The 15,266-nt window shown below is 43.3% G+C and overlaps 1 protein-coding gene across 1 annotated transcript; it reads left to right on the top strand.

Moving 5' to 3' along the window:
• The first annotated feature begins 1,353 nt into the window (after positions 1-1,353).
• On the top strand, positions 1,354-2,295 carry LOC144752635 (olfactory receptor 11A1-like). The gene has a single exon (XM_078640515.1). It carries the CDS (start codon positions 1,354-1,356, stop codon positions 2,293-2,295), a length of 942 nt encoding a protein of 313 aa, XP_078496641.1.
• Positions 2,296-15,266: the final 12,971 nt, after the last annotated feature.

Genomic DNA, 15,266 nt, shown 5'->3' with positions numbered 1-15,266 from the left:
TTGATTTTCAAAAAAATGCTTTTTTAAAAGAATTCGAAACTTACCACCAACTAGAAGTTGGTGGTAATTTGCGATTCCTTAAGGGCATTTTGGAATTTCTTTTTTCCTTGATACATTGCATTTAAGGAATCACAAAATTTGCAATTCCTTAAATGCAATCGCAAAATAAGGAATGGCAAATTTTGCGATTCCTTATTTTGCACCCAATTTGTTTGATACATACCATTTTGCGAAAAAGGGTTCGCAAATGCCGAAGTTCTGCGAATTTCGGCGTTTGCGAACCCATTTGGCCTTGATACATACGCCCACATGCATCAATGTTCCCGTTTGCGAATTCTTAATTGCGAAAATTAAGGAATCGCAATTAAGAATTTGCAAACGGCTTGCGATTTCTTAATTTTCCTTAATTGCGATTCACAATTTGCAAATCACAATTAAGGAATCCCTTTTCATTGATTCCTAGAGGCCCATAGGAATGAATGTGATGCATTCTCATTTTGTGATTCGCAATTAAGGAATCGCAAAATGAGAATGCAATTTCAAGGATGCAGGGGGGGTCCAAAGGACCGCCCCTGCACCCCTGAAATGTACCTTTAAGTACTTTTTACACACACACATGAAGTTTAATTTCATGTTAATTTACCATTTCCTATTTGCGATTAAGCAATTGAAAAAAAATCATGCATTGCATTTAAGAAATCGCAAAAATTGCGATTTCCTAAATTGCGAAAAAGCAAACAAGCCTTATGCATCCCAAAGCAATGAATTGCATTCGCAAACGGCCAATTTTTGCGATTCGCACCGTTTGCGAATGCAATTCAGTTTGATGCATGTGGCCAATAGTTCTTTAATGTGTCTTTTGAGCTTCACATGATTAAAAATAGGAAATATCAAAGAGGACTATAAAATAGGTGATTTATTTAGGAAATGTAGCATGGACTGTAAAACACAATACATTTATATTACTTTGATATTTAATAGAAATTGTATATTTTATTTTTTTCAAGTTAAGTGATTTTTCAGGCAATTTGTAGAAAGGTGGAGTTTTAAGCAGAGACCTGCCTGAAATAAAGAAGCCCCTTCAAATCTACAAATCCTGGTCTACGGTGTATAATAAGGCAGTGCTCAATGATGAAGTGGAGCAATGGTAAATAATAACACAAGAGCGATTTTTTGCACAAGAATTCTGTGAGGTAGTTTAAGCAATTTCCTGACTGCAAAGCTGACTCAATAAAATGTGATTTGGTTCATCCAAACAATCATACTCCTAACTTAAATCGTGTTGTAATTGAAATAAGTATCCCAGAATGACAAAAGATGTCCTTTCTTTGCTGTTTCCCACAGATCATGAGCATGTCCTTGCCAGGGAGCTCCAAGAATCTAAGCAACATAGAATTTGTTCTACTAGGATTTCAAATTTTTCCTAAGCTGCAGCCTTTCTTCTTTGTGACATTTCTCTTGATCTACATCTCAACGATAACAGGGAACATCTTGATAATTGCTGTTGTGTCTACTGACGGTCGCCTTCACTCGCCCATGTACTTTTTCTTGGCAAATCTATCGTTCTTGGAAGCCTCTTACTCAACAACTATCATCCCAACCATACTTGGAGGTCTTCTTGCAAAGGAAAATGCCCTTTCCTTTGAAGCTTGCATGACACAGTTTTATTTTTTTACCTCCTTTGTGACCACTGAGTGCTTGCTTTTGACCGTGATGGCTTACGACAGGTATGCAGCTATATGCTTTCCTTTACACTACACAATGCTTATGGATCCACAGCGTTGCTTACAGCTGGCTTCATGTTCATGGCTTACCAGTTACATAATTGGAACAATTACTGACTCCTTGGTGTGTAACCTATGCTTCCCGGATGACAACGAAATTGATCATTTCTTTTGTGACTATGAGCCCCTTCTCAAAGCTGCCTGCTCTGATATTTCCTTGGTTCAAACTGTAACATTTATAATGTCCTTCCTTGTATCTTCAATACCATTTCTCTTAATCATTGTTTCTTACACTTATATCATTGCATCTATTCTAAAAATGTCTTCAACCGCAGGACGATATACAGCTTTCTCCACTTGTAGCTCTCATCTTATTGTAGTTGTTGCCTACTTTGGGACACTCATTGGTCTATATGTGTTACCTACAACTGGACAGCCGATCAATCTCAACAAAATATTATCTCTCCTTTACACTGTGGTAACTCCTCTGCTGAATCCTATCATATACACTCTGAGGAACAGAGATATCAAGGAGGCATTGGTTACAAAATTCAATTGCAGCAAGCAATAGGCAAGATTCCAAGCTCAGAATGGGACAGCAAATAAGACCAGGTTCCACCAACAAGTGACAACCTCCACGGTTCATGATATGCAACTTCAAACTTTTATAGTTACTCTCTGTTTGTATATTATTTGATAGTTAAATTTTAGAAAAGTCAAAACTGTGTATGAATGAAAAGTAACTTTAATTGGGGCATGTGGCTTCTCCTCCAACACATTTGTGGGGGAAATGGTTGGAAAATGGTGATTTAAAAAATATGTTAAGCCTGTACCATAGTTCACATTTAGATAGTATTTAAAAACGAATTCTTCACAGGAGTTCGATTGTTCTTGGAGAATAATTTTGTTAGCAAATGGTATGGTAAATGGTGCATTTTAAAGAGTCCTCGAGCTGAGACTTTGGAGAAAATTGAAGAGGTTTTGAAGATGATTTGACTACAGGCGGTAAGGGCTATCCTTTAGGGTTTCACTAGGGAACAATTGTAGAAAATGGGGCATTTTACTGTTCAAAGACCAACTGCAAATTTAAAGGAGGGTTTATGGGTTCTTATAAGGAAGCTGGGCTATTAGATGTGCAGGATGTCAGGCCTGTGCAAGTAATAGGTCCACAAATATCTCTCACTGGGAACCAAGCACCCCATTGTAACACTTGACTTTCTCAGGGTAGCGTAGCAGTGCTGTCCAAGGCATACTCAGAGGAGATTGTGGGCTAGTAGACACAATTAGTTGGCATACAATAATAACACTCAACAGTAATTGATTGTGCAAGTCTGTTATTTTTCTTTAGAAAAGTACATTTATTACACACACACACTCCAAAATGTACAAATATATGTGTAAGGTAGGTGGACATACCTTGGTGACATTCTGAAATCACATTTGGGCACTAAAGGGCCATGACTCCCCAAAAACCACAGTGCCCTCTCCCATACTAGCTATCACGTTACCTTATGGGAGGGTGTTGCTTTAATTAAAGCAGGCGTGTTGACTTTGTGAAGGTTACCACATTAAAAGACCAAGAGTCACATGTTAAAATAGCATCTCTCTATCACTGACATTATAAACCATGTCTTATCTGCAATCATTATTATCAATAAAACATTGCAACTTTCATGAAAAATCACCGTCAGCAATACATATTTTAATAAAATATTATAAACATGACATATTTGTGTCTTCTTTAATACACTTTATGCCACAAAATATGCATCCCTAAAACCAACAACTACAGGTCCCTACACTCCCAGGCTGCAGAACAAAAGATCCAGCTATAGAAGTGATTAAAATATTGATGGTAAGCCTGGTGGGTCATAAATACCTTAACCCTGCAAATGTAGGGGCATTTCTGAAATTCCTTTAGGGAGCCACTGCGACTCCTAGAGCCCACCCACAACTTTCTTTAAAATATTGGTTGTACCCTGCTATTCTGGGGCCCTACAAGGAAAAGAAAAGACAAGGGAGACTAGCAGCAATGGCCAAAATGGTTATGATTAAATAAAATTGTGCAACGGTGATAAGTAGCTAATTAGAGGCATACAGGGTATGTGAAATTGCAGCTAACCAAAAGAATATATATGATGGGTCAAAGGTTTATTTAAATAATTTCCACAAAAGCCCATCAATGCAGATGTTTTCTTTTTTTCATGATCTCACATAGGAAATTACCATCTTTTACATGATGTTCCCCAATGTTTTGCCTTAACTGTTTCTGCTGGCTGAAGAACTCCTTGCCCTTGAAACCTGCTAACCAGTAGTAACATGTCTGTGCAACTCCTTTGAACATGTCAGAATTGGTATACTCCTAATTGCCATAATTAGATCTCCAGTATATGGTTCAAAGTGTACTCATGGACCGTAAGTTAAATGTTAAATGCCTAGATGTCTTCAGGCAGTAGTATGCTATACAAAAATAATTTTCATTTCACTAATAGGCCCTATATATCACACAAGACAGTGGGCATGCCATTTAAAGGTAGTACATGTGAAAATGTAAAGTTATCAAGTCTTAACAGTAACTAGGGAATAAAAACTATGTTCACTTTTGGAAGGCTGACTAGCCTGCAGATTAAAATACTAATACTTTATCTTTGGAATGAGACTAGCTAGAAAATTAATTATAGAACTCTAGTTAACAGTAAATAATTATCTGATTCAATATTTAAGTCAGATTGTTGATAAACATTAGGGAATGGGAACTTCTTGGAACTTGTTACATGTTGCTTACGTGGGGCCGCATTACACATGAGGCACATTTTCCTTCATTGTGCCAGGTTCACCTTTAAAAAGGTGCGCCCAGTGCAATGAAGGAAAATGCGCCGCATTACGGGGAATGCGTTGCCTCCAGGGGCACCCGCGAACACGTGCTGTCCTGGGGGTAGCACATTCACATGAAATATGGAGCAGCTGCTTTAAAGCCGGCTCCATGTTTCACTGTGCAGGCGGTAACCCGCATGCGTTTTTAAAGGGGAATAGAAAACCCCCTGCAGGCGGGTGCCGTCAGTGACAGCACCCACCGCAAGTGGATCTCTAGGTCGTCCTATGGACGCCCTTTAACCCCTGCAGAGGGCTGCTCTCAGGAGGCGCACCAACAGTGCGCCACCTTTTTGGTGTCGCACTGTCAGTGAACCTCCTGAGGTCTTCTTTCCCTCTGCGTCCATGTCGGCAATACTGCTCGGGTGCAGAGTCAAAGGGTTTCTTTCATTTGCATGCGTCAAACCCCCATACAAATGAGAAAACACCGCCTTGAAGATTATGCTGGCGCTTTATGTGAGCCAGCGATATTGCGTCATAGTGCCCCAGGGGCGTGTAAAGCAGGGATAAATGTCCATTGTTGCCCAGGCACTTTATGTAATAGGGCCCCGGAAGTTCTTAGAGAATAATTTGCATATGCTCTTCCAGCTTCTTCCAACTTCTCCTAGCGAATGATTAGCATTTGAGTGGGTGGGAAAAGGTGTGAAATGCCTCTCAGGAGCAAACCATAGGCTACCCTCATTGGGCAGGCATGACTCCTCTTAACCTCACAGAATATGCAGAGTAGCGCTGTAGTCACTAGCCTGCATATTCTGTGACATAGGAAGAGTCACGGTGTCAAAGCCTGCTTGACATGTCTGCTGAGCTACACGTAGCTCTTGAAAGGAAGGGAACATGAAGCAGAAACAACTTATGTATTCACTGCCTGCTTGATGAAAAACCCTACTTTATTTTATCCAACTTCTGTCTTTGAGTTTTATATATATATAACACCTGGGGCACACTTAAAAGGAAAGGAACAGGATTCCAAGAGCATTCTTGTGTATCCTCTGTCTGGTTGCTGAAGAATACTGATTTTTTACTACCAGATGCCTGTTTCGGTGTTTATTGTGGGTACAGCTGCTGCTTGAAACTACAGGGATTACCATAGTATCCTCTCCCACACACACATACCCAGACCACTAAACATACGCTTAGTGTAGCCTAACCTTTGGCATCTAAAGTGAGCTGGAATGTTTACCTCATTGGTTAGGGCATTCCAGGATTCATTCCCACATACTAGCTAGTACCTGGCATAATTGTACAGCAGGAAAAGGTGGGGGACCCAAATTTTGTGGCACATTCAGGCAACCACTTAAAAACACAGTCGGACCTGAGGAAGAACAGAAGAGTACTGGACATACTGTCTATGACCTGAGAGGAGCTCTGAAGGATTGAACCTGTTCCCTCCTGTACCAAGGACAAGGAAGTAGACTCCAAGTCTGACCTCCTGCTCATGCTACAGGGATACTGCAACCTACAACAGGCCTTTCTTGCAACTGTCCAACTGACCAGTGGCAACTAGACCTAGACTGGACACTGTTGTTGGCCTCTGCCTGACACCCTGTTAGTCTCTAATTGCCTCCCCAAAGGTCCTAAAGGCCCTTTAGAATTGTACTCCTCTGGTGGATTGAAACTTAAAAGACTAAGGGCCTGATTTCGAGTTTGGCGAATGGACTACTCCATCACAAACGTGACAGATAGCCCATCCCCCATATTACAAGTGCAATAGGGTGTAATGGAATTGAATTATGGCTGACAGGATGGCCGTCATGTTTGTGATGGAGTAATCCATCTTCCAAACTCTAAATCAGGCCCTAAATCAGAAGGTAAAATCTTGAGCACGGACAAAACTTTTAGGTGTATCTGACCCCTCCACCTCGCCCCCCCCCCCAGGTGCATTGCGGTCAACTTCAAATTGCACCTAAATCCTTTCTAGAGAGAGACTTGACTATCATTGGCAATTTATACTTCTTAGTGCTTTTCCTACTTAACACTTGAAAGATAATATCTCTGTTTCCTCTTATTGGATTTTGGTCATTTTTATGTAATTTATTAAATAAAATTGTACTCTATGTTTGTAATTGGGTTTTGGATTTTTATTGCTTTGCAGTTTAAGTGTATTACTGTTTTGGTTCTGCATAAATACTTCACACATTGCGTAAGTTAAGTCTGCTAGGGGGGTTGAGCTCAAGTTAATTTAGAGACTTTAAGGGTTCACCATGACATTGGTTGCGATTATTCCATGAGTTGGGTAGTCACCCACCCTAAATTATGACCCAATTTCTTACATCACAGTAATGGACACATTTGCAAAGTCTCACAGTGGCACATTTTGCCCTTTATCCAAAATGACACAGCATTGCACATACTTGCTTAATTTTTACACTTACGCATCAATGTTCACATTAGCCGATTTCCCCTGAATAAAGCATGTACATTATGACCATTTCTGCCAATGAAGCAGAAACACATATGTGTTCATGTTTCACAATGGCACATTAATTTATGTATTTGTCACTGTGTTCACAATGAGACAGTATTTCCCATTCCCAGTTTTTACAATAGAACGGTAAAGATATAGGGGTTGATTTAGAGTACGTTACTTCCGCCATACTGATGGTCCTCCACCTGCCAACTTTTGAGTCCTCCACCAGCATTGAAAACATCTCTAAACATCTTCAGGACTCACCGTCACAGCAGTTTTGGTCAATGTTACAAACGTTTGGCGGACAGCACCACCAAACATGATGGCTGCCCATCAAACTTTTACAACATTTTACTTTTTACAAAAACAAACTCCCAAAGTGGGAGTTTGTTTTGGGAGAAAGTGGACTAATGTCCCCCATACCAAAGGAGTTGTCTCCCATGGTTTGGGAGTCATTATGTATTTTAGTGGTAAATAGCAAAAATAATAATAATAATAATAAATAAATAAATATATATATATATATTTTTTTTTTTTCACCAAACCACCCTCCGGACAAATTTAGGATGCACACAGCCTGCTGTTGAAAACCCGACGGTTTATTTTCCTTTGGCAACCAGCAATTAGATCCCAGTCTTTACATAGTTATGGCCGACGCGTTTCGATGTGCTCTACATCTTCCTCATGGGCCGCTGTATTCAAAGTCCTCACTGCGTTCTGCATGCTGATATGCCCTTAGTGGGCGTCGCTAAGTTCAATTACCATTGTGGTGCATGCTGGAATTGTAAGTCCATATTACGCATCTTCCCTCAGTGGGTTCCGTGGACTTTGTAAGTGCAGCTTTTATATGTTCTTTCCCTTCGTAGGGCACCAGAAATCTAAGCCGGTTCGTTAAAGCCTCAACAGCCGCGCTGATCGGCGTAGAAGAGTTCATGCCTCAGCCTCTCATGCTCTTAGAGATGGTGCAATCCAACGCGACAGGGCTGACACGCACATATTTTTTTCACCAAACCACCCTTCGGACAAATTTAGGATGCACACAGCCTGCTGTTGAAAACCCGACAGTTTATTTTCCTTTGGCAACCAGCAATTAGATCCCAGTCTTTACATAGTTATGGCCGACGCGTTTCGATGTGCTCTACATCTTCCTCATGGGCCGCTGTATTCAAAGTCCTCACTGCGTTCTGCATGCTGATATGCCCTTAGTGGGCGTCGCTAAGTTCAATTACCATTGCGGTGCATGCTGGAATTGTAAGTCCATATTACGCATCTTCCCTCAGTGGGTTCCGTGGACTTTGTAAGTGCAGCTTTTATATGTTCTTTCCCTTCGTAGGGCACCAGAAATCTAAGCCGGTTCGTTAAAGCCTCAACAGCCACGCTGATCGGCGTAGAAGTGTTCATGCCTCAGCCTCTCATGCTCTTAGAGATGGTGCAATCCAACGTGACAGGGCTGACACGCACATATTTTTTTCACCAAACCACCCTCCGGACAAATTTAGGATGCACACAGCCTGCTGTTGAAAACCCGACGGTTTATTTTCCTTTGGCAACCAGCAATTAGATCCCAGTCTTTACATAGTTTTGGCCGACGCGTTTCGATGTGCTCTACATCTTCCTCATGGGCCGCTGTATTCAAAGTCCTCACTGCGTTCTGCATGCTGATATGCCCTTAGTGGGCGTCGCTAAGTTCAATTACCATTGCGGTGCATGCTGGAATTGTAAGTCTATATTACGCATCTTCCCTCAGTGGGTTCCGTGGACTTTGTAAGTGCAGCTTTTATATGTTCTTTCCCTTCGTAGGGCACCAGAAATCTAAGCCGGTTCGTTAAAGCCTCAACATCCGCGCTGATCGGCGTAGAAGAGTTCATGCCTCAGCCTCTCATGCTCTTAGAGATGGTGCAATCCAACGTGACAGGGCTGACACGCACATATTTTTTTCACCAAACCACCCTCCGGACAAATTTAGGATGCACACAGCCTGCTGTTGAAAACCCGACGGTTTATTTTCCTTTGGCAACCAGCAATTAGATCCCAGTCTTTACATAGTTATGGCCGACGCGTTTCGATGTGCTCTACATCTTCCTCATGGGCCGCTGTATTCAAAGTCCTCTGGTTGCCAAAGGAAAATAAACCGTGAAAAAAATATGTGCGTGTCAGCCCTGTCGCGTTGGATTGCACCATCTCTAAGAGCATGAGAGGCTGAGGCATGAACTCTTCTACGCCGATCAGCGCGGCTGTTGAGGCTTTAACAAACCGGCTTAGATTTCTGGTGCCCTACGAAGGGAAAGAACATATAAAAGCTGCACTTACAAAGTCCACGGAACCCACTGAGGGAAGATGCGTAATATGGACTTACAATTCCAGCATGCACCGCAATGGTAATTGAACTTAGCGACGCCCACTAAGGGCATATCAGCATGCAGAATGCAGTGAGGACTTTGAATACAGCGGCCCATGAGGAAGATGTAGAGCACATCGAAACGCGTCGGCCATAACTATGTAAAGACTGGGATCTAATTGCTGGTTGCCAAAGGAAAATAAACCGTCGGGTTTTCAACAGCAGGCTGTGTGCATCCTAAATTTGTCCGGAGGGTGGTTTGGTGAAAAAAATATGTGCGTGTCAGCCCTGTCACGTTGGATTGCACCATCTCTAAGAGCATGAGAGGCTGAGGCATGAACTCTTCTACGCCGATCAGCGTGGCTGTTGAGGCTTTAACGAACCGGCTTAGATTTCTGGTGCCCTACGAAGGGAAAGAACATATAAAAGCTGCACTTACAAAGTCCACGGAACCCACTGAGGGAAGATGCGTAATATGGACTTACAATTCCAGCATGCACCGCAATGGTAATTGAACTTAGCGACGCCCACTAAGGGCATATTAGCATGCAGACCGCAGTGAGGACTTTGAATACAGCGGCCCATGAGGAAGATGTAGAGCACATCGAAACGCGTCGGCCATAACTATGTAAAGACTGGGATCTAATTGCTGGTTGCCAAAGGAAAAGAAACCGTCGGGTTTTCAACAGCAGGCTGTGTGCATCCTAAATTTGTCCGGAGGGTGGTTTGGTGAAAAAAATATGTGCGTGTCAGCCCTGTGACGTTGGATTGCACCATCTCTAAGAGCATGAGAGGCTGAGGCATGAACTCTTCTACGACGATCAGCGCGGCTGTTGAGGCTTTAACGAACCGGCTTAGATTTCTGGTGCCCTACGAAGGGAAAGAACATATAAAAGCTGCACTTACAAAGTCCACGGAAACCACTGAGAGAAGATGCGTAATATGGACTTACAATTCCAGCATGCACCGCAATGGTAATTGAACTTAGCGACGCCCACTAAGGGCATATCAGCATGCAGAACGCAGTGAGGACTTTGAATACAGCGGCCCATGAGGAAGATGTAGAGCACATCGAAACGCGTCGGCCATAACTATGGAAAGACTGGGATCTAATTGCTGGTTGCCAAAGGAAAATAAACCGTCGGGTTTTCAACAGCAGGCTGTGTGCATCCTAAATTTGTCCGGAGGGTGGTTTGGTGAAAAAAATATGTGGGTGTCAGCCCTGTCACGTTGGATTGCACCATCTCTAAGAGCATGAGAGGCTGAGGCATGAACTCTTCTACGCCGATCAGCGCGGCTGTTGAGGCTTTAACGAACCGGCTTAGATTTCTGGTGCCCTACGAAGGGAAAGAACATATAAAAGCTGCACTTACAAAGTCCACGGAACCCACTGAGGGAAGATGCGTAATATGGACTTACAATTCCAGCATGCACCGCAATGGTAATTGAACTTAGCGACGCCCACTAAGGGCATATCAGCATGCAGAACGCAGTGAGGACTTTGAATACAGCGGCCCATGAGGAAGATGTAGAGCACATCGAAACGCGTCGGCCATAACTATGTAAAGACTGGGATCTAATTGCTGGTTGCCAAAGGAAAATAAACCGTCGGGTTTTCAACAGCAGGCTGTGTGCATCCTAAATTTGTCCGGAGGGTGGTTTGGTGAAAAAAAAAAAAAAAAAAAAAAAAAATATATATATCTGAGAATGGAGTCAGAGGTGGGAATTGCTGCAACAACGGGCGACTCACAACACTCAACACTGAACCTTTCAAAATGCAGCATTGTGGGACTAGTAGTCCCCGTAATCGGCGCAAGTGAACGGAATCAGTGGAAGGAGGGGCATCTTAAGCCACTGGGAGGAGGAGCCGACAAAACAACCCTTAACGAAGAGTACGCCGTGGGCAACAAACACTTGAAGAAGGCAAACGCCGAAACCGGTCGTGTTTTTAACCCAATTAAAAGGCAGCCTCTGAAAATCCGCAGTGTCCTTTGCTTTCTTTTGTCCGGAAGGAGGGAGAAGCTGACTTGGAATATATATATATATATATATATATATATATATATATATATATATATGTAGCATTGTCAACTCTAATTTGTGCAGACGATGTTATACATGAATCTCAACAGCCATACTCTTTCAGGCAGTTGGAGGAGGACATAAGCAACGGAGCAAGAGTAGACAAAAGATCTTAGCTTCAAACGTGGGCACTCAGAGACCATATATAGTCTAAATGTAAAATCAAAGGCATGCCAGCTGGATGTTACGTTATTTTCGTCTTTATACGTGCCACAAGCGCAGATAAATCTGCAGTACTAGAATGCAATTAAAGGGTGACCAATGGGCAGATCAGGGTTTGGTGTGCATTGAAAGTTTATGATAACTCCCAACCTCTTGTCCAATGTTTTCCCACCCAGTAAATGGTCAGAGTTTTACTCCAGCAAAGGACTGGTATAACTCCCCTCTCAGGTTGAGAAGGTCAATGGGTCACCTCGAGACTGGGAAAAGGGAAGGGCCTCTCTGCAGGCAAAATTGTTTTCCCTGTGGAAAAAAAAACTAATGAAAATTGTGCAAATTGCTTTTTGTACTGCATTTAGCTAGGAGTGATATGTACATACTTAGTTGGGTGGCTGGAAGCTTGTGCTCAGTGCAACTTTCTAGGTAAAATAGTGCAAATATTTGTGCATTCCAGGAGTAGTAAATCAACATCTGTTCATAGAAATACTATGTTGAGAGGTGGAGCTACGCCATGCTCCAGATGATGGGTTGAATCTGCAGCTTTGTCCTGCCCCATAATTCACAGCTGTATCAGAACATCCTGCAGTAAAAAACATTAAGGGCCAGATGTACGACGCTTGCATTTTGCGACTCAGAAATTGTGTCGCCTTGTGACTCGCAAATTGCGTCACTTTGCGAGTCTCAATTGTGAGTGGCTACATGCAATGTATAACAGTGCAATAAATACTGTTAGCGATTCCCAATGGGGCCGCAAATTGCATGCCTCATCAATATTCAGGAGGCAAGCGCAAGTTGTGACCCCATTGGGAATGGCTAGCACTCCCAGGGATGTTGGCCTGCTGGGGTCAGCAGACCACCATGTCTGGGACTGTGTTTTACATAAAGCAGTTTTTTTAAAATGCAGCGCATTTTCCTTAAAGGAAAACGGGATGCATTTAAAAAAGGAAATTAAACTTTTCAGTTTCATATTTTAAGGACTGGCAGTAGTCCATGAGATCACTGCCTGCTCTTTAAAAATATTTTCGCACCCATTCACAAAGGAGAAGGGGTCCCCTGGGGACCCTTCCCTGTTTGCGAATGGTAGGTGTTTTGCGACCACAAATGTGGTTAAAAAACAAGGGAATATACCATTTGGACTCGCTATTAGGAAGGGACCCCAGAAGAAATACCATTCTAGGCCATGAGTCTGGTGCTGACAAAGCCTGCTGGCCGGGAGAAGGCCCTGTCCCAGGAAATGCAAAGCCCTCCAGGCTCCAGGCTCCAGCCTCCATACCCTATTGCCTAGCTGGTAAAAAGTTGCAGGGTCACACCCAGATTTGTAAAGAAAGGCCTTCGCATTTAGCAGGGAATCACTCCAAGTCTGACCAAATGTAACTCCACGTCTACGTCGGACCTAGACCCTAGAAAATGACCTCGTCTAGAGAGGGCAAGGAAAAGGAGGGTCTTGCAGTATCGTAGGCTGGTTCACGCTGGTTACATTATCTGTTGGCTTGTGATGAAAGGTTCTATGTTATGTCTTTGCTTTTCCTTATGGAGAGTTTGGTTTTGGGAAAGCTGTATCTTTCTACACCACTGCTAGACTTTATCATTCACAGAGGCCTAACTCCCTCTATATGAAAGCACCAGAGAATCAAAACACAAGGAAGTGGGGACATATCAACATGCAGCTTATTCATCGACATGCTTGTGGTGGAAATTGTGTTACATCTCCAACCAACATAACAGCCAGATCTACTCGAATAAATCAAAGAATGTTGCCCTTTCTCCCTCCCTCCCTCCCTCCACCATCAGGGATCCCTTGTCTCAGCCGAGAGACTTGTGCCCAGGCAAAAAACATCTCAGCAACTGCTCTTCTCAGAAGAGGTCGCTGGGAAAGCGAAAGATAGCGAAACACAATGGCAGAGACAAGCACGGCAGTGCTTTTGAAGGAAATATGATGATCAAAATAACATTGGCCATCGTAAGAGAAGGCACCAAAGCCACAGCCTCGGAGTCAAATCATTGCGATCCGACTTGGCCACCATTCAGCTGCGTCTTGACACACTTGCATGCTCCACCCAGTTGTGTGTTTTGTGTTATGTTATGTGTTATGTTATGCCCTGTGTTATGTTACTTTACGTTGTGTGTTATGCGTTAGGTTATTATTAATATTATTATTAGGATTTGTAACGCGCAACAAATCATCCCATCAGGGATCTCTTGGCGCCTTTGGCTGCACAGTTCTGGTAGCCATGACAGAGTTGCGGTTAGAACAGCCAGGTTTTTAGCTGCTTCTTGAAAGTGTTATGTTGTGTGTTATGTCGCGTTGAGTTGTGTTGTGTTGTGGTATGGGCATTCGTAAAGTGCTCTATCACTCAGGAGGGTATTCTGGTGCTTTAAGCAGGAGCAGCCTGGTGTGACCTAAGGCTACACTACTGAGACCGATTCAAAAAGACACGTTTGAGTTTTCAAGGATGGAAAAGGTGGCTCGGGTCTGCAGCAGTGACTGGCTGTCCCATGCTTTAGGAGTGGCTGCTATGGTCCCAGCCACTGCACAACCCTCAAGGAGTATGTGAGTTTGAGCCACACTTGTTTCCTTCTCATCCCCCTTCATTTAGTGTGTCCATAATCTGATTTTGTTTGCTGTATGCTTAATTTAGGTTGGCATTAGAGGAATTATTGACCTCTACCGACAACTGATTGGACTGTCACCAAAAACACACAGCTCCTTACAACCACTGTGAAAGTTCCAGCATCTTGGCAGGTGCACCAATCAATCACATTAATGCTAAGTAACTGCCAGGACTCATCGCTCTGTTTATTGCAAATGTTCCAGAATAAACAGCAGCAACAGGTGTCCTTGTCAATTCAACTCAGGAAGTTTCCCCATTAAGATTATTAGCCCTGCTTGAACATTCCATGACCCCAGCAGACGGATTTGCAAATCAACCCCCTCCCTCACATTGAACATTCCATGACTCTGTTTGCTCTGCTTGAATATTCCATGACCCCGGAGATGCATTTGCTAACGAGCCCCCTAGCTAACAGTGAACTATGCAGGACCCTGTGCTTTTGTTAATCTGACTCATGGCTCATAGTGAACTTTCCATGACTCTGACAGGTGCACTAAAGGCACACAGTCAGCCTCTATTTAAAGCCTGTGCTCACTCCACTTTCCCGACTGTTCTCCTTGCTTTTCACTTGGGCTGTTCTAGCCCCAATGTTGTTTTCTGCTGCACTTTCCTGCCCTTACCTGCACAGAGTGGGGACTTCAACATGGGCAGTCCAAGGCCAATCAGGAGGCTCCAGCACCATTGCCCGTGCATCGCTGGGGTGAGACGCAGTCCCCCAGCAGACCTTGTGCATGGCGCAGGAGGTGATGTTTCCCTCCCGGTGCCCTAAAACCAGCTGTGCCCTGTCCGCGGCAGGCCAGGCTGGGCTTATTCTCTTGGGTGGTCGACTACGAGGTGGCTACAGTGCAAAGGACACAGTATCCTATGTGCACATCGTGGAGAAGTTACTACAGCGACATGGCTGGGTAGTGTATTTTTTGTACTTTGTAAGCTTGGCGAACACTGTTTTGGGGCGGAGGCCAATTATAACTATAACGGCAGGAATCTCCTGTACAATCTGACTAACCATGGGGAAAAGACAGGCTACACACACTGACCATCTTAATGGTAATAAGCGGGCTACTATTGACTAT

Source organism: Lissotriton helveticus, chromosome 5_1 (assembly GCF_964261635.1).
Source record: "Lissotriton helveticus chromosome 5_1, aLisHel1.1, whole genome shotgun sequence".
In the NCBI taxonomy this organism is placed as follows: Eukaryota; Metazoa; Chordata; class Amphibia; order Caudata; family Salamandridae; genus Lissotriton; species Lissotriton helveticus.
The sequence above is the reverse complement of the archived record's forward strand: the minus strand, read 5'-3'. Positions and strand labels throughout refer to the sequence as shown.